This window comes from Gastrolobium bilobum, unplaced genomic scaffold, assembly GCF_033153095.1.
Source record: "Gastrolobium bilobum isolate Gb01-03AN ecotype WA unplaced genomic scaffold, APGP_CSIRO_Gbil_v1 utg86815, whole genome shotgun sequence".
Lineage (NCBI taxonomy): Eukaryota > Viridiplantae > Streptophyta > Magnoliopsida > Fabales > Fabaceae > Gastrolobium > Gastrolobium bilobum.
This window is the reverse complement of record NW_026899499.1, coordinates 5410-24305: the sequence shown is the minus strand read 5'-3', so window position 1 is coordinate 24305 and position 18896 is coordinate 5410. Positions and strand designations below refer to the sequence as shown.

General features: G+C 35.9%; 2 protein-coding genes across 2 annotated transcripts; one reads left to right on the top strand and one right to left on the bottom strand.

Annotated features, from left to right (window-relative positions):
- The first annotated feature begins 4838 nt into the window (after positions 1 to 4838).
- Positions 4839 to 12842, top strand: LOC133290736 (uncharacterized). The gene is made up of 3 exons (XM_061488871.1): positions 4839 to 5266; positions 12046 to 12418; positions 12584 to 12842. The coding sequence occupies exons 1-3, from the start codon at positions 4880 to 4882 to the stop codon at positions 12766 to 12768; spliced, it is 945 nt and encodes a 314-aa protein (XP_061344855.1). The 5' UTR covers positions 4839 to 4879; the 3' UTR covers positions 12769 to 12842.
- A 4141-nt stretch (positions 12843 to 16983) lies between these two features.
- On the bottom strand, positions 16984 to 18531 carry LOC133290737 (pentatricopeptide repeat-containing protein At4g21065-like). Its single transcript, XM_061488872.1, has one exon. The coding sequence runs from the start codon at positions 18529 to 18531 to the stop codon at positions 17143 to 17145; it is 1389 nt and encodes a 462-aa protein (XP_061344856.1). The 3' UTR covers positions 16984 to 17142.
- Between the last annotated feature and the right edge of the window lie 365 nt (positions 18532 to 18896).

Here is an 18896-nt window from a genome sequence, read left to right as displayed (position 1 = left end):
TCCGAGGTAAATACAAACAACTTGAGACAATTTATTAAAGAAATAATTTAAACCACAAAAGAATTCACATTTGATGCATATCCCTAACTACTAAGAAAACTAGCCAGACATAGCTGGCTTAAAAATATTAACTAAAGAAGAAGAAGAATCAATGTTGCTTAGTCTCCTTCAAGCTCCTCTCTCTCTTTGAAATCTCCAACTCTGGTATCCGATGTTCTCTTCCTCCTCTAAATCTGTTTGCCTCTATCGAATTGTGTCTCTGTGTTTCCAAGAGATGCTTTTTTATAAGGATGAAACCATATCTTTTAATTTTCCATAATATCTTCAATGAAATCTTCACTAGAATCTCCTATCATATCTTTGATTCAATCCTTCAAATCTTTCCTTTTTTATTTAATGGAAAACTTTCCTTAAAAATATTCAAACGAAGATTTGACAAGATCTTGAATGATTCAGAAATCCAAAGCAACTCTACTTGATCTCTTCAATTTATCTCTTTATTGAGCTGAAATTTTCTGCAAAATATAAGAAATCTTATGAGAATATTATTGAAAATAAAATAACAATTTAATTATAATTCTCATTACTTTCAATTACTTTCAAATAATTATTAATATTATCATTCAAATGATCATAACATTAAATGCATAAATTACTAGATACACGATAATATATTACAATAACGATACTACATATAGTAATAACATTAAATGCATAAAATACTCTATATGACCAATCAATTAATAATTCAAATAATTATTATCATAATTTGTCATTAGTCTTAATAATATACATTATTTTTATTATTATTATTATTATTATTATTATTATTATTATTATAAATTACTATTATTTTTCTGGAATATTACATGAGATTTTCAGTGTTAATTCTTATGTTTAGAACCCTAATGATATGATTTATAGGTGCTCATGAGTTAATAACCGTTTATAGCTGTTGGCTATGATGCACGGACACGGACACGGGACACGACACGACACGACACAACACAACACGCCGACACGTTAATTCTAAAAAATGTCATATTTCGACACGTTGGGACACGTTTTGATATTAAATAAAATTTTTAATATATATAATATGATTTATATTTAATACATATAAGAGTCCATAATAAGTCATATAACCAATCAAATATTTAAATTTCATAACATAAATATAAATATAAATAATTTTTCGTACTTTGTTAATTTTTAATATCAAATTTCATAACAGAAAAAATTAATTTATAAATTATTTCTTTTATATTTAGTTAACAAAATAAAATTAAGATTTAAAAAATAAAAAAATAAAAAAAAACGTGTCCGAGCGTGTCCCCAAATGTTGACCGCATATCGGACGCGTGTCCGAGCCTGTCCGTGTCGGACACGTGTCCGACACGCAAATTTTGAAAAAAAATTCGTGTCCGTGCAACGGAGGCTGTTGGACATCTAAAATTTCGAATTACTTAAGTCATTAGTCATTCCTGACAGCAAGTATTCAATTACTTTTTGTGGAGTATTCGAAAACTTCTTCAAATCCAGAAAGTACTCGATTACTTGTTCAACCTTGAAAAATATTCAATTAATTTGCAAAAAGTATTCGATTACTTTTATAAAGAAATCAATTTTCATGTTGGTTTTCGAAATTCAATATATCTAAGTGAGTTCAAGTGACTTCTAAATGATTTTAAGTAACTTCTGACATATGTATAATCATATTTTACACTTGCATAACCACTCTTGATTTGTGTGAACCTTGTATGCATGATCAAATGAATATGTGTCACCTATATGAGTTTACAGACTTATAATGCAATCCTCAAGATAAAAACTCAATAAACTCAATCCTATAAATTTTATGACTTAGATAATACTTTTTAAAAAGTCATAATTCATTGCTCATACAAAAAAGCAGAAGTTAAATATTTTTTAAAAAATATAATTTTGTCCCAACCCCACCTAATCACTCCACTCCATTACTATTGTTACCATCCCATATCTAGTAATTTTATAAATAAAAAATGCTTATTAATTTTAATATTTAAATATTTTTTTATTTAATTATGTAGTACGTCCAAACATAAAATAACTTTAACTTTTGAAAAAATTAATTCTAAAATGAAAGTCATAATTTTTTTTTAAAAAAAGCTCATCCAAATAAAAAAAACTTTAACTTTTAAAAAAATTCATTCTAAAAAAAGTCATAATTTTTTTTTTTTTAAAATGCTCATCCAAATCAAAAAAGAAAAAAGAAAAGAAAGAAGCAATCCACCACGCATCAACTTCCAACTCACACCAATCATCCATTTCATTTGAACAATCATGAATTTCTTCTAGATAACTTGGTCATGAAAGCTTTCCATAAAGATATAAATAGAAATACCATGGCACCTGTACTGGTGGTGTACATAAGATGTGTCCCATGGAGGGTGTAATATGTTGATATAGGGGGTGCTCATAGTGACAATGGTAAAGACCAAGGCATTAGTAAAGCTTCCCATGTATGTGCATCAAGGGAGAGTGTGTGTGAAAGCTCTGCGTAGAGGAAGAGTAACAACATAGGAGAAGGGTGAGGAAGAAGATCCCCTCTCCATGTGTGAGAGGGGTATTTAGAGAGGAGAGTCCCTCTCTAACATGGGGGAAACCATTGGTTAACCCCCCTTGAGCTGTTTCATCAAGCTGTCCACTGTCAGTGTACAGGGGCAACTATTAGATATTAGGTATAAGGGTAGTTTAGTATTTCAGTGATATTCTAGATCTTTCTCTTTTCTGTTATGCTCTTTTATATAAGAGCTCAATCATTGTACAAATTAATCACCACAATCAATGAAATCAATATTTTCTCTTTACTCTCTTTTACCTTCTAATATGGTATCAGAGCATTTTTATCCTCCATGAATGGAGATTCCGCTGCAATCATTTTTTTTTTCTTCTTCTTGTTTCCTTTCTTCCGGATCTAATCCCGATCTGTGAATTTTTTTTTATCATCAAAGCTACGTCATAACACTTTTCTTTCTCTTACTTTTTCTTTTCCGGATCTATTTTTTTTTTTTGCTCTGATGGTGTCTTTTTCTCTTGTGATGCTTTTACCATTGTCAATCGCATCTCCTCCTTCTCCGGTTGTATTCTCCATTAGTGATTCTGGCCAAGGTTCTTTTTGGTCGTCTTCCATTGCCGATCTGTTATGTTCTTGCATTTCTTCTATTATTTTTTGTTAGTCAAATCTGATCAACATGTTTTCCGATCTGTTTTTTGGTTCTGTTTGGTATCTCTTACTCTAATCAGACTTGTTTATGGTCTGTTTGTCTTCTTTCTCGCCTATGGCGGCGCGTTTTAGTGTCCTTTTGGCCATTTATTTCTTTGTATTGTCCAGATCTGGTCATGATCTAGTTTTTCTTCTTTTTCGCAAGATCTGCTCCCAGTTTGATTTCTTATTCGTATCTCTTTGATCTGACATCTTTTTCTTCTTGTTGATGTTTCCGCCATACATGGCGGCTTGGTCCAGTCATTATTTTTGGCTGCATTTTTTTTTTTTTTGGTTTCAGATCTGGGAATTTTCCGGCTGCGTCTTCCTCTTTTCTGGTCATCCTCTCCGACCACGTCTTATTCTCCGGTCGCATCATCCATCTCTCCGACCGTTGTTCCAGATCGTTCACATTTCAGATCTGTGTCTTTTTATCACCTCCGACCATGTCTTCTTCTCCAGCCGCTCGTCGGTGGTGTTTATTTTCTAATATTTTTTTTTCCTGATCTGTTCCAGTCTTTTGTTTTCTTTCTCTTCTCATTTTGCAGGTTTGTGAAGATTCATGGAGCTCATGGATGTTTTTACAACACTGCTATTTTTTTGGTTTTTTGATTTTTCTGATGTATGTTTCTGGCTTGTATTTGGCCATTTAGATTTTATTCTCACTGATGTTATTCAAGTTTGCTGATGTTCATTTCAGAACATTTGATTTTGCCGATGTCCATCCCGGCACCGTTTGGTATTTTGTGGCTGATGTCCCTTCCAGTCCTCTCTTCGTGAAGCTGATGTCCATACCAGCACCATTGATTTCGCTAAAGCTCATTCCAACACACTGAAGATTTTGATTTCTCATTCGGGAATTTTTATTTGGTTATTATGTTTTCTTTATTTTTCTTGTTCAAGATGGAAGTTCTCTTTGTTCACTCTCCATCTTGAGGGGGAGTATTAGATATTAGGTATAAGGGTAGTTTAGTATTTCAGTGATATTCTAGATCTTTCTCTTTTCTGTTATGCTCTTCTATATAAGAGCTCAATCATTGTACAAATTAATCACCCCAATCAATGAAATCAATATTTTCTCTTTACTCTCTTTTACCTTCTAATAGCAACAGTGCAGGGATGGAGAATGCCCGTAGCAGGAGCTTGCCATGGGTGCCCTCTAAAAAGTTCTAGATATGAGCTTTAAGAGGTTGAACCTATCTAGTGAGTCTAAGGTAAGTAGTATCCAGGACAACACCGTTGTAAAGGGAAGAAAGCTAAGAAGTAGAAATCTTAGTATATCTTAAGAAGACTGATAGTTTAGGCTGATGATCTTCATTGCACTTCGAAGCCTAGCTCATAATTTGGGTTCTATGCCATAATTTGCCCCCCTCAGTGATATTTTTGGCTCCGCCATTGAATTCATAAATTTTAAAAATAAAATACATGTGATGGACAAGCCCATCGAAAGAGATCTGCAACAAGTAAAAAGTATTTTAAGGACGCACATGAAAAATATAGTGAAAGACTCATTTTAATTTATTAACTATATAAATTTTGTTTAGTATATAAATATAAAAAAAAAAAATTGACCTCTCAGCAGGGCAGGGCTAGAATTTCCTAGGGTCTCATGATATTTTACTTTATCGCCACTGAATGACATGCATAGATAAGAGGATTTGGGTTTCACGAGGGAACGTTATCAATACTTGCACTACTATTATGAATTCGATTCAGGTTCATTCTCCTTTGTTAATAAGGTCTTTTAAAGCCTCAAAAACATTCCCATCGTTCAAATGCTGCAGCAGGAGTTCAGAGGAGCAGGAAAGTAACGATTTCAAGGACGCACTGTCTGGGATTGTGGACGAGCAAGTTCAAGAGCTCTTGAGAAGAAAGGAGAACAAGGTTTTGCTGGATGGGCTAGAGAAGGCATCGCTGAGGGTTGAGATGGCCAAGAGAGAACTTGCTTTGATCCAAAAACAAGAACTCGCGGTAAAGCAATTCAAGGATTACATCAACCAGCTTGAAGGCAGAGCTTCCGAGGTATGTTCTTGCTTTGTGTAATGATTTTTTTATTTTTCTTCATCAGGAGTCAAAATCTTAGGAGGATTTCGTTACCAAAATAATAATAATAAATAAATAAATAAAAATCTTAGGAGGATATATATTGGGTCAAAATCTCATAAAGAATTGGGAGCTGGAAAAGTTAAATCTTATTAATCCCTATATTTTGCTTGCAGTTTTGTTAATTCTTCTGCAGACGGAAAAGAAAAGAAAAAAAACAGGAAAACTATCTGTTGTAACACTTTGATTGAAGATAAACTTCAGTCTTATACCTTATTCAAACTCACATTGAATTCTCGTGTCATTAGTAGCAAGTTAGATAGGAGTAATATATAGTGACAGACAGAAGATTATAGGTACGTGTTACACAAAACATTACAAGCAGCAGTGAGCCAACGAAAGTGGTCAGGGAAAGAGTCCCTTCATCCAAGCTCAAGGATTATTACTGTTGATGAGTAGTGGATAGGACATGTGTAATATGTACGAGAAGTTGTGTGACAGCTGTTATATGTTTGAGAAGCCTTGTAACTAGCATAGATACACGTGACAGAGGATGCTTAGAGGGTAGTTTGTTAGAGTCAACATAAGAGGATTGTATAAAAGGTGTTCGATACATTGTTAGAACCACCTTTGTAAGAAATCATTTTGTTAATTGAAATAAAATACTGTTTCTCTCTGTCGCTCAGATAGGAAACGTAATACTGGTGCTTTCACTTTGGATCTCAAGTCATAATGATGGTTCAGGAATTGGCGGAGGTGGTTGTAGCTTTGCACCAACGTTTCGAGGAATCACAAAATCAGATCACACTCATGGTTGCTCAGATGCAACAATTGAATGAATCAATGGGGGCTCCTCACCCACGTCCAAGAAATTCACCGAAAATTCAGCAAGAACCACTTACACAACCAGCTACGTCAGAGACGATTGATGCTCAGAATGAGATGGGGAACAGGGAGCTTGCAGATCCAAGATCGTTGCTGAAATTTGTTAAAATGGAGATTCCATTATTTGATGGCACAAACCCAGATAATTGGGTTTTCAAAACGGAACTCTTCTTCGACTTGCAAAGGGTTCCATTGGTGTTGAAGGTCCAACTAGCAGGTCTGAGAATGAAAGGACCTGCTTCGTCGTGGTTCCAATGGACCTACAAGGGAGGAACAATTCGATTATGGCCTGATTTCACGAAGGCATTAAAGCAACGCTTTGATGTGAAGCCTCATCAAAATATTACGGGTATGCTTTCCAAAGTATCACAGACGGGGACGCTCAAAGATTACTTGTTTGAATTTGAAAAACTGATGAATCAAACTACCAATCTTGATGATGAATTGTTGTTGAGTTTCTTTGTATCCGGGTTATCACCCGATTTAAGAAGAGCCATTGAGCTTCATGAGCCAAAAACTCTTCAACGAGCAATGCACTTTGCGTTTGTTTATGATGCCCATTTTACAGAGTTATGGGTTTCCTTGAATAATGGGGTATCTGCATCGAAGAAACCTCAATTTCGTAGCTACCAGTCAAGCGAGGGTGCAGCAAACCAGGCATCAAATTTGTTTCCATCAATGGGGAGCACAATGCAAAACAAACCCATAACGTCCCAGACTTCAACGTCCCATATCACCACGTCTCAAACCACAACACCCCAGGTACCAATCAAAAAAATATCTCAAGAAGAGATGAACCGAAAGAGAGAATTAGGCCGATGTTTTAGTTGTGATGAAAAGTGGAATAATAAACATAGATGTAAAAGTAAACTTTTGTTGATGGTGGGAGAAGATCATGAGGATGAAGAAGAAGGAGAGGAGATTGTGTGGAATTTTAATCAAGGGGGAATGAGCAATGAGGATGCTGCACTGCATTCTTTGTCAGAGACACACAACTCCAAAGCTTTGAATTTTCTTACTAGCATTCAAGGGAAAACAATGGAGATACTAGTGGATACAGGTAGTACCCATAGCTTTATACAGAGAGTTGGCTGCAGCTTTGAATTTTCCAGTGGTGCGAATCAGGAAAATGAGAGTATTCCTTGGTAATGGAGAATTCTTGGTATGTGAAAGTAAATGTCCGGAAGTTAAATTGCTGGTGCAAAACCAAGTGTTTGAGATGGATTTATGGGTACTTGATCTTGCCACACTAGGGATCATTTTGGGGATGACTTGGTTACAATCCTTGGGGAGAGTGACACTTGATTATAACCATTTAACAATGGAATTTGAATGGCAAGGAAAGCTGGTCTGGTTGAAAGGAGAGTCTCGAGAGGGAATTCAAGATAAATTTGCAATAGGAGGTTGTTTGTCTATAGCCTGGGAAACACAAAGACAGTGGAAGATTGAAGTGAATGGTGATTTATTGAAGTTGCTATCATCTGTTCATCCAGACTTGTGGCAAATCTTGGTGGAGAATCAAGTTGTCTTTTCTATTCCAAATTCACTGCCACCCTTTCGGCACATGGATCATGCAATTCATTTGGAGACAGGAGCTAGACCAGTCAATGTAAAGCCCTACAGGTACGATCATCATCAGAAAGAGGAGATCGAAAAACAGGTAACAGACTTATTGGCTTCAGGCTTTATCAGATACAGCAGAAGTCCTTATTCTTCTCCGCTTTTGTTAGTTAAGAAATAAGATAAAACTTGGAGAATGTGCATTGATTATAGGGCTCTAAATGATCGTACTGTTAAAGATAGATTCCCTATGCCTACTATTGATGAATTGATAGATGAATTGGGAGGTTCCACTATTTTTTCCAAGCTTGATTTGAGAGCGGGATACCATCAAATCAGGATGCTACCTCAAGACATACCAAAAACAACATTTCGTACCCATGAAGGCCACTATGAGTATTTAGTCATGCCTTTTGGTTTGACAAATGCTCCAAGCACTTTTCAGGCAGTGATGAACCATATGTTTCGGTCTTTCTTACGCAGGTTTATCATTATTTTTTCCGATGACATACTTGTGTATAGCTCTTCATTGGAGGAGCATGTTCAGCACCTACAAATTACATTACAAACTCTTAAACAGAACCAGATTTTTGTTAAATTGAGTAAATGTGCCTTTGGGGTGGAAGAGATCGATTATCTGGGCCATAAGGTGTCACATAAAGGTGTGCATGCAGATGACAAGAAGATAGAAGCAATGCTGTCTTGGCCACCACCAAAATCAGTCAAATAGCTAAAGGGATTCCTAGCTTACAGGATATTATAGACGATTTGTGAAGCATTACGCAACCATAGCATCACCCCTAACTGATTTGTTGAAGCAAGGAGCTTTTAGTTGGAGTGAAGAAGCTCAGAAGACATTCGATTACTTGAAGGCTGCAATGGCAAGCACCCCTGTTCTGGTGTTGCCAAATTTCAGCGTTCCATTTGTTTTAGAAACAGATGCATCTAACTCAGGTATTGGGGCAGTGCTGTAACAACAAAATAGACCAGTCTCGTTCTTCAGCAAACATTTGGGTCCAAGGCTGGCCATGGCATCTACTTATGTGAGAGAGTTGTATGCCATTTGTGAAGCAGTTAAGAGGTGGCGACAATATTTATTAGAGCACATTTCACTATCCGGACATACCATAGAAGTATCAAGGAGTTGTTGGGGCAAACAATCCAAACCATGGAACAACAGAAATACTTATGTAAGTTGTTGGGATACTCGTTTACTATTGAATACAAACCTGGTCATTTGAATGTAGTTGTAGATGGGCTGTCCCGTTGCTTTGAGGAGGAGAGTTTAGCTGCAGTCCATGCTCTAATAGGGGAACCAACCTTTGATCTGCTAACTCATATTAGAGAAGAAAATGGTACTGATGTATATCTGATTTTATTGCACTAGAAATTGTTAACTGATCCTTGTTCATTACCTCACATTTCAATCAAAGAAGGCATGTTATTTCATAAGCAACGCTTCTTGTTGAGTCCTAAATCAAGGCTCATACCAGAAATATTGCAAGAGGTTCATGACTCGACATTGGGGGGACACACTGGGGTGCTTCATTCTTTACTGCGAGTGTCATCCTCATTTTATTGGGACACAATGCGCAAAGACGTCAAGGAGTATGTGCAAAATTGTCAAGTGTGCCAACAATTCAAGTCTTCCACATCAGCTCCACAAGGCTTACTCCAACCATTACCAACACCAGAAGGTGTGTTTGAAGATCTGACATTAGACTTCATTGTGGATTACCATTATCGCACGGGTATACCTTTATTTTGGTCACTGTGGATAGACTGAGTAAATTTGCTTATTTTGGTGCATTACCTACTTCATTCACAGCTGCAAAGGTAGCTCATCTTTTTTGTGACTTGGTAGTTCGAAATCATGGGTTCCCACGCTCGTTAATATCAGACCGTGATAGGATTTTTCTCAGCCAATTTTGGGTGAGTTTATTCAAACAGAGTGGCACCACTTTGAAGGCAAGTACAACTTACCATCCTCAAACAGATGGCCAAACCGAGGTGACTAATAGATATGTGGAACAATATTTACGTGTTTTTTGTCATGAGAAGCCACACACATGGTCTCAACTTCTTTGTTAGGCACAGTTTCATTATAACATTGCAGTCCACTCGGCCATTGGCATGTCTCCATTCGAGGCTCTTTATGGTGTAAGAAACCGGTGATGTTACCTTATTACCTAAGAGGATTAGTGAAAGTGGCAGCAGTAGATTCATTGCTGCAAGAGAGGAATGAATTACTTGCTGGTTTGAAGTGCTCTTTGGCTCAGGCTCGCAATCGAATGAAGAACCAGGCGGATAAGCATAGACAAGAAAAGTTGTTTGAAGTTGGAGATTTCTTATGGGTTAAGTTACAACCATACCGCCAAATTTCTGTGGAGAGGAGGTGTAATCACAAGATGGGGAAAGGTTTTCTTGGCTTTTTTCGAATTACCAAAGTCATCAACTCTGTGGCATATCAATTATACCTTCCAAAAGGGTGCAAATTTCACCCCACATTCCATGTATCGTTACTTAAGCCATGGTTCGGTCCTGGCTCTCCAAAGCCATTATATGTTCCCAAACTATCAGTTGATAATAGACTTGTGCAAGTACCAATTGCTATCCTTTCCTCACGTACAAAATCAGTCCGTGGTCACCAGCGAAGGGAGTTCCTAGTACAGTGGTCAGATGCCCCACCAGAGGATGCATCTTGGGAGCAAGAACGATACCTGCGCAGTGCGTATCCGGAGATTAACCTTGAGGACAAGGTTGATGTTGAAGAGGGGGCATATGTTACACAAAACATTACAAGTAGCAGTGAGCCAACGAAAGTGGTCAGGGAAAGAGTCCCTTCATCCAAGCTCAAGGATTATTACTGTTAATAAGTAATGGATAGGACATGTGTAATATGTATGAGAAGTTGTGTGACAAGTGTTTTATGTTTGAGAAGCCTTGTAACTAGCATAGATACACGTGACAGAGGATGCTTAGAGGGTAGTTTGTTAGAGTCAACATAAGAGGATTGTATAAAAGGTGCTCGATACATTGTTAGAACCACCTTTGTAAGAAATCATTTTGTTAATTGAAATAAAATATTGTTTCTCTCTGTCGCTTAGATAGGAAACGTAACAGTACGTAAGTTTTCCTTTTTTAAAGTTTTATTTTCCCAGAATGTATCCTCATTTTTGGCCTAATTCTTCTTCTGATGATCGATTCAACCTCTGATCAAAAAGAGAAATCTTGGTTCTATTTTATCTCTTCAACAAGCTTAGTAATGAGCATAGTGGCCCTATTGTTCCGATGGAGAGAAGAACCTATGATTAGCTTTTCGGGAAATTTCCAAACGAACAATTTCAACGAAATCTTTCAATTTCTTATTGTACTATGTTCAACTCTATGTATTCCTCTATCCGTAGAGTACATTGAATGTACAGAAATGGCTATAACAGAGTTTATGTTATTTGTATTAACAGCTACTCTAGGAGGAATGTTTTTATGCGGCGCTAACGATTTAATAACCATCTTTGTAGCTCCAGAATGTTTCAGTTTATGCTCCTATCTACTATCTGGATATACCAAGAAAGATGTACGGTCTAATGAGGCTACTACGAAATATTTACTCATGGGTGGGGCAAGCTCTTCTATTCTGGTTCATGGTTTCTCTTGGCTATATGAAGATTTTGGGTAAATCCAAAGAACCATTGCTATCCATAATGGAAAAGAACATTTACCCATATATATAACAGATCGTATGGTCGGCCATAAATTGGGAGAATTTTCACCTACTCTCAACTTCCGAGGACATTCAAAAAATGATAATAGATCGCGTCGTTAACGTTAATTTTAACGCGAATTTAGATAGAAAAATATAACTTTTTGGTCAATATATATATTCGTGTCTGTTCACAACACAAAGTACGAATAGTAATTGATAATTTTTTTTGATAAGGAGTTAGGATACTCAAACTTATGCTTTAGTGATTTTAATATCTTCTTCTATTTTTTTTTATACAGCAGGAAATAGAAATATTAGTCACAATATAGATTTCAACAAACTAAGTCAATGAGTCATAAAGATCTATTTATAAAAAGTACTATTTGTGGGCTATAGGGACAAGAATCCCTCTGACCTCAAGGGATTTTATTTGTGGGCTTCCTTATGGAGCATTTGCAAATGCATTCCTAGTGAATTCGTTTTGATTAAAAGTACTATTTACCTTGTGATCAAAAGTTCTATGCAGTTTACCTTGTGACTTTGACTTGATTTCTTTCGATTGCTTGTTTTGTATGAGTCATTACTAATAAAAATTGAGTGATGTAAGATTGCAGAATGTCAAAGAGAAATAGCAGAGGCGAAAGCCTTGGTTGAGGAAGCAGAACGCTCTCTGTCGCTAAATGTCGGAGGACCTAAAGATGGGGGTGCATTCACGGGGACGAAAAGTGAAGAAATTGATCGAGATGAAGAGAGATGGGAGTCAGTAAAAGCAGCATCTATTTCTGCCCTTGTCGGTACCTTTTCAGGGCTCCCCATATGCTTCACTCAGGTCACCAACACAACTCAGCTGCTTCTCCCTTTGGCAATCAACTTCATTAGCTGTGCATTGTTTGGAGTGACTTTTCGATACACTATAAGGAGAAACTTGGATAATGTTCAGCTTAAGACAGGTATAGCAGCAGCGTTTGGTGTTATTAAAGGTAATCACCTCACCGTGCTCACATGTAAATTTTGCCTCTATATCAATTTGCTTAATGTTTATGTTGTCTTTTTCTTTTCTTCTGTGGTCTTGAATTGAAAGCTTTTTTGAAACAATACAATCTAAATAGAGTTAATTGTAGTACTGAAACAAACTCGTGATGCAGGTCTTGCAACCCTTGGTGGGGGACCACTTCTTGAACTGAACTTTGAAAGCTTCTTATCACATGTCCAGAATGGAACAATTTATGTGTCTGAGAATCTTTTCATTTTTGTTTCTGCTGCTGTTGGTCTAGATTACTGTTTAAAGACAAGGCTTTTGAGCCCTTTTCCAATTGATAGATCAGTTTAGTGGCAATTCGAATTAATTTTTCCAATTATCGTAGCTTAAATTAACATTAATAAATTTGTTGATATTGTTTCAAGTTTCACATCAATAATAGTCCATTCTATAAAAAAAAAAAAAAAAACTTACTAATGGTCCATGCTAAAAGTATTTCATTTACATTCAAATATTTAATCATTTGCATTGCTAAGCTGTGACATTTGACTTATCTCAATTAGCTCTGCAGTATTTCTTTTTTAAATTCATTCAGTTTAAAACTGATTTTTATTTCCAGTTTGATAGAAAATGGTTCAAGAATTAGGAAATAACAGAAAAGAAATTGAATCTTTATAGCTGTAGCCCCATGAAGCACTGATTCTGATACAGTTTTTTCGATACGTTCCTGATACGTGACTTTGAAAATACTATTATTTCGATACGTTCCGATATGTCTTAGTATTAAATAATATTTTTAATATAAAGAGTGTATTTCAAATTAAAAAATAATAATAATCAAAATTAGAGGCTAGAGCTGATGAATTTCATAATGAATCATTGGGGGTGATGATCATAGACAATCAAACCTTATCATAAAATCGTTATTGGATATGGGCTATATAACAAAATTTGGAGTCCAATTAGAACGGTGGCCTGTGAGGCCCAGAACAGGAGAAGACGAAAATTCAAAATTCAAACGTATGTTGAACGGGTGCATGAAAGGTTCAACATGAAGAATGCTAAATCAGTTAGCACATCTCTTGCCAGTTACTTTAAACTGAGTAATAAGAATGCCTCGGACATGTTGATGAAAATTGTTACTCGAGAGAAGTTTGAGTTGTGCAAGGAGCTCGTACACATGGACACCAAGTGAAGAGTTAGTTCATGGTTTCCTCCCTCGTGATCACGTAGGGTGAGATTTGTTGAGTCCGTGACTTTTTTTTTTTTACAAGTGGTGGGGGCCATGCCCACTTACCACTGTTTGTTTGAATTTTAAAAGAAAAGAAAGAGAGCATTAGAGGTGGAGAGAATGGGCAACGAAAAGAAAAAGAGAGAGGAAGAAACAATGAGCAAGAGGCAGAAGCGCCATAGAGAGCAAAAGAAAAGGAGAGAAGGTTTTCTCTGGTGGATCCAACGGTGAGACTTCGTCGGAACAAGCTCAAGTTTCAGGGGAGTGTTCGTGGTTTCTAGTAGTTTACATCCACTGGTCATTTTGTGGTTTGGAGGTCTTTAGAGCCACAAATTTGGTTTTCCTCTTTTGGAGCTTCTTTGGTGATTTTTCTCCATACTCCATCTCTTAATTTCTATCTTGTTGATAATGTTGTTGGATTCCTCTATTGTTATATAGAGAGATAATATTATGTATATGTACTTATTATTATTGATTGTTGATAGTGAAGATTTTGGTGGACTCCGATAAAAGTCTCATGATTTTTATTTTCACGTAGAAAATTCTTATGTGCCATTTATGTTACTACTCTTATTGCTATTGTTATTTTTCTGAGTTATAGGTTTAGGTCAATTTGCACTTAGTTATTATGTTTTGGCCCAAGAGTTACAACATAGCCAAATGCTATTGAATACTCGATTCTACGTAATTTTAATAAGATTCTATTATGAAAACTGAGTGGATTACGGCAGAAAAATTCCAGATCAAGATTTTAATAAGATTCTATTTTTTGAAGTAATACTTGAAAGGAGAAAACAAAGATATATATATATATATATATATATATATATATATATATATATATATATATATATATATATATAGGGGTAGGATCATTTGACACCGGTATCAAATTTAAAGTTTGACATCTCATCTGAGAGCCGTTAGATCAAAAAAGAACAATGGTGTCACATGCTTACAAATCAGAGTCGTTGATATTTTTTGACACCTTATCTGAGAGCCGGTAGATCAAAAAATATCAACGACTCTGATTTGTAAGCATGTGACACCATTGATCTTTTTTGATCTAACGGCTCTCAGATGAGGTGTCAAATTTGAAATTTGACACCTCATCTGAGAGCCGTTAGATCAAAAAAGATCAATGGTGTCACATTCTTACAAATCAGAACCATTGATCTTTTTTAATCTAACGGCTCTCAGATGATGTGTCAAATTTCAAATTTGACACCGGTGTCAAAGGATCCTGCCCCTATATATATATATATATATATATATATATATATATATATATATATATATATATATATAAGGCATGATCTTCTAACTTGGCGGAGAAAGAAAATGTAATTTTTATGTATGACTGGTCAGACTTAGTTAAAATGTGATAGCTGTACATAACATTATCATCTAAAGTGGCTGTAGAAATATTTACCTCTATATTTAAATATCTAAAGTGACTGGATACAAGGGTTTGTCCGGTCAAATTATAACTATGTACTACGGGTAGTACATAGTTATAATATTAAAGTTATTTTTTTAACTATGTACTACCCCGTAGTACATCAACAACCCTTTTAACCCAAGCTAATTGGGGTCGGTGGTAGATGAACCTGTGGTACATAGTTAAAAAAAAACCTTAATATCATAACTATGTACTATCCGTAATACATAGTTAAAAAATGTGTTACTGGACAAAATCTTATATTCAGTAACATGATAAACAATTTTCATATATATATGGGTTTAACTTTTCTTATGTTGTAGGATTGTAGGAGAGAAAAAAAGTAGAGAGAAGTTAAATGTGGGTCCCATATTTTATATTAAAAAAGAAAAGAAGAATTATTTGGCACGGAAAACGAATTTGTGTAGGAAAATAAGAGTATCTCATGTGGCATGAGAGTATTATTTCCCTATATATATATATATATATATATATATATATAGGGAAATGAATCGGTCATGTCACATGATCAGCAATTTTTTTTCCAGCAGAGAGAGCGAGATGTGGGTCCTACATAAAATAAAAATAAAATAGAAAGCGCTATTTTCGATGGGAGAGCAGGAAAAAAAACTTTCCAGCAACATAACAGTTGATTTTCCTATATATATATATATATATATATGGACTTTTTTCTGCTTCGTCAGAAATCTAGTTTTTAAACTTCCCATTATTATATCGAGTGAAATGATCTATACTTGTTTTCATGCTGCATGAGCAATATGTTTTGAATGAAACATGACTGAGACATTATAAAACTCTAAACTAAAAAGGTAAAAAATGGTAATAATATAGGGCTTTATTAGTCTCCTTTTACATAAGATAGTTGTCGTATGTTGTAGAGATAAAATGAGTGGGTCTCACCATTACAAGAAAAAAGAAAAAGAGAAAAAGATAGAGTGCGAAAATCGAAGTGAAAGAACATGAGAGAAGTTATCTTATGTGAAAGGAGAGTAATATTTTCCAATAATATAAGCAAAAATATCGATCGAGATACAACAAAAGCACATTAGCCATAAAATCCATTGGCTCTGTATCAGTTAGAAAATAAAAAAAAAACCCGGAAATTGTATCATCCTATGGTAAATAACTAAACATTAGAAGTTACAAAATAAAAAATACAGCATCCAATTTTAACAGTCTTCAAAATTTTCATCAGTTCCCCCCTTTTTTTGACTTTCTGACTCGAGTAGATGATGAAAATCTTGCCACTGTTCCTCTGCTTGTAGCTTGTGTAGTTTCTCTTGTTATATTGGCAGTAGGTGGCCTAAAATGGATAGCAGATGTTGGGGTCATTCCCATTCTACATCTACACTAGGGTCTTTAGCCCCGTTAACAGTCTACTTTATTAATATTTATTAGATTTTACTGAAAAGCATGGATTTTGGGTATAGAAAGTCTCTTACCGTCAGATTCTTTTTATTATATAATTGAGAATTCAACATATGATATAATATATACTACTCAAATTCGTTACGACTGTACCAAACCTAGTGGCTTTCTTACCGTCAGATTTTGGTCAACAGATTGTTAGGAACTTTGTGGCCATTCATCGTAATTCTCTCAGCTGCTGGCTGCTGCACTTGCACCGACCTTGGAAACCTTTTTCCTTCTTGGTTTACAAAAGGAGATGAACAGCCATAAACTCTGTAACTTATCACATGGCAGTTAACTTTACGCATAGGCATGTCAAGTGCCACCTTGAAGTCATTGTTTAAGTTGGACGAAGAAATTTAAAAGGCTTAACTTGGAAGTGAGTTTCATAAATTTAGGGACCAAATTTGATACACAAATAACTTCAAGGACTTGTTAGTTTACTCTTTTCTTTTTTATTCAGTCATTTATTTTGGCCAAGAATTTATTCCTGGAACTTGACAAATGATGACAAGATCTTCTAAATCTTCACGGACAAATTATTGAGAGTTGATTTAAGCACAAACGAAAAATTTGTGCAGTGTTATAGCAATCTTTCAATAGTCTTTTTCTCCAACCTCATTCAAGGAATGCCGACGAAGCTATTACCAGGCTCCGGTTTCTGAACTCCCCTTTCCAGCATTGATCTTCTCTCTTTGCTCATTTCATTCCATTGACCCGTACTTGCATACATGTTTGCAAGAAGAACATAATCACTGCTATGGTATGCTTCCAATTTCAATAGATGTTTTCTTACCTTCTCACCAAGTTCAAGATTTCCATGAATTCGACATGCAGCTAACAGTGTCCTCCATACAATTGCATTGCACTCAATTGGCATGCTCTTTATCATTTTGTATGCTTCCTCAACTAAACCAACTCGACCCAAAAGGTCCACAATGCACCCATAGTGCTTTATTGTGGGTTGGATGTTATAGTCTTTGCTCATAATATCCAAATATCGTCTTCCTTCATGGACAAATCCTCCATGGCTACACGCACATAGCACTCCCAAGAATGTAACATCATTCGGTCTCTCCACGTTCTCTTGTAACATTTTTGTGAAAAGTGCTAACGCCTCTTGTCCATTACCATGTGAGGCAAGTCCAATAATCATGATATTCCATGAAATTATGTTTTTCCCTTTCATCATGCTGAATGTCTCGTAGGCTTCTTCCAGTGCTCCACACTTTGCATACATGTCAACAAGGGAATTGGCGACTGATGTAGTCTCACCAAGATTAGTATCTTGTATGCAGGAATGAATCCACCTCCCAAAATCTAGTGCTCCTATTGCACCACATGCTGAGAGGGTCACTACCAAAGTTGCATCATCAGGTTGCATGCCACTCTGCAGCATTCTGGTGAACAGCTCGAGCGCTTGGTTATAGTTTCGACAACATACGTGACAGTCTATGACAGAGTTCCAAGTCACTAAATCTGGATTCGGCATTTCCTCGAACAGGTTGTGTGCAGTTTCTATGTCCTTCAGCATGCCGAACATATGCATGAGAGAATTCCCGACATAAGTATGAGTTCCAAGACCAAGTTTAAGGACGCTACAGTGCAGTTGCTTCCCCAATATAACTGATCCCAACCCACCTACAATTTTAAGAAAGAACGAGAAAGTGAAATTGTCTGCTGCCACATCTACTGTTCCCTGCATTTTCCGGTAAAAATCAATTGCCTTTTCAGGTTGGCTAGTCTTCCCAAAGCCCCTAATCATGGTGTTCCAAAGAAATGCATCTGGCTTATCAATCCTGTTGAAAACCGAGACCGCGTAATTCATATCTCCATGCCCGGATACCGCACAAAACACAATAATCTTTCCAATGACAAGGAGGTTCTGATCAAACCCAGTCTGGATTACACGAGCATGCATCTGCTTCAAATGCTTCATGGTGGAACACCGCTTGAAAAGAGTCATAAGACTTTGTTGAGCCTTCCAAAAGGCTGCGTCTTTAGGACTCATCATAGGCTCCTTTGTGTTTACAGAGGAAGGGCGGTTTTCAAGTTCCAAATAAATCTGGGACCAAGTTAGAAATAATAAGTGGGTAATAAATCCAATAAAATGAGTAGTTCAGTATACAGAATAAGGAGGCTTATAAGAGAAGGAAAGTAATGAATTCAAGGACGCACAGAATAATGGAAAATTTAACAATATAGAACTTGCGAAAAGTTCATAAACCTGTTATGATTTCATTTAGAATCAATTCTAGGATTATTGGTCTAAAATGCGACTTGGCTGGTGAGTCTAGTTTACATCTAGATCTGGACGGATTGCGACTTAACTGGACCGATAATGGAGGAAGAAGCAAATATTCCAACTTCCAATAA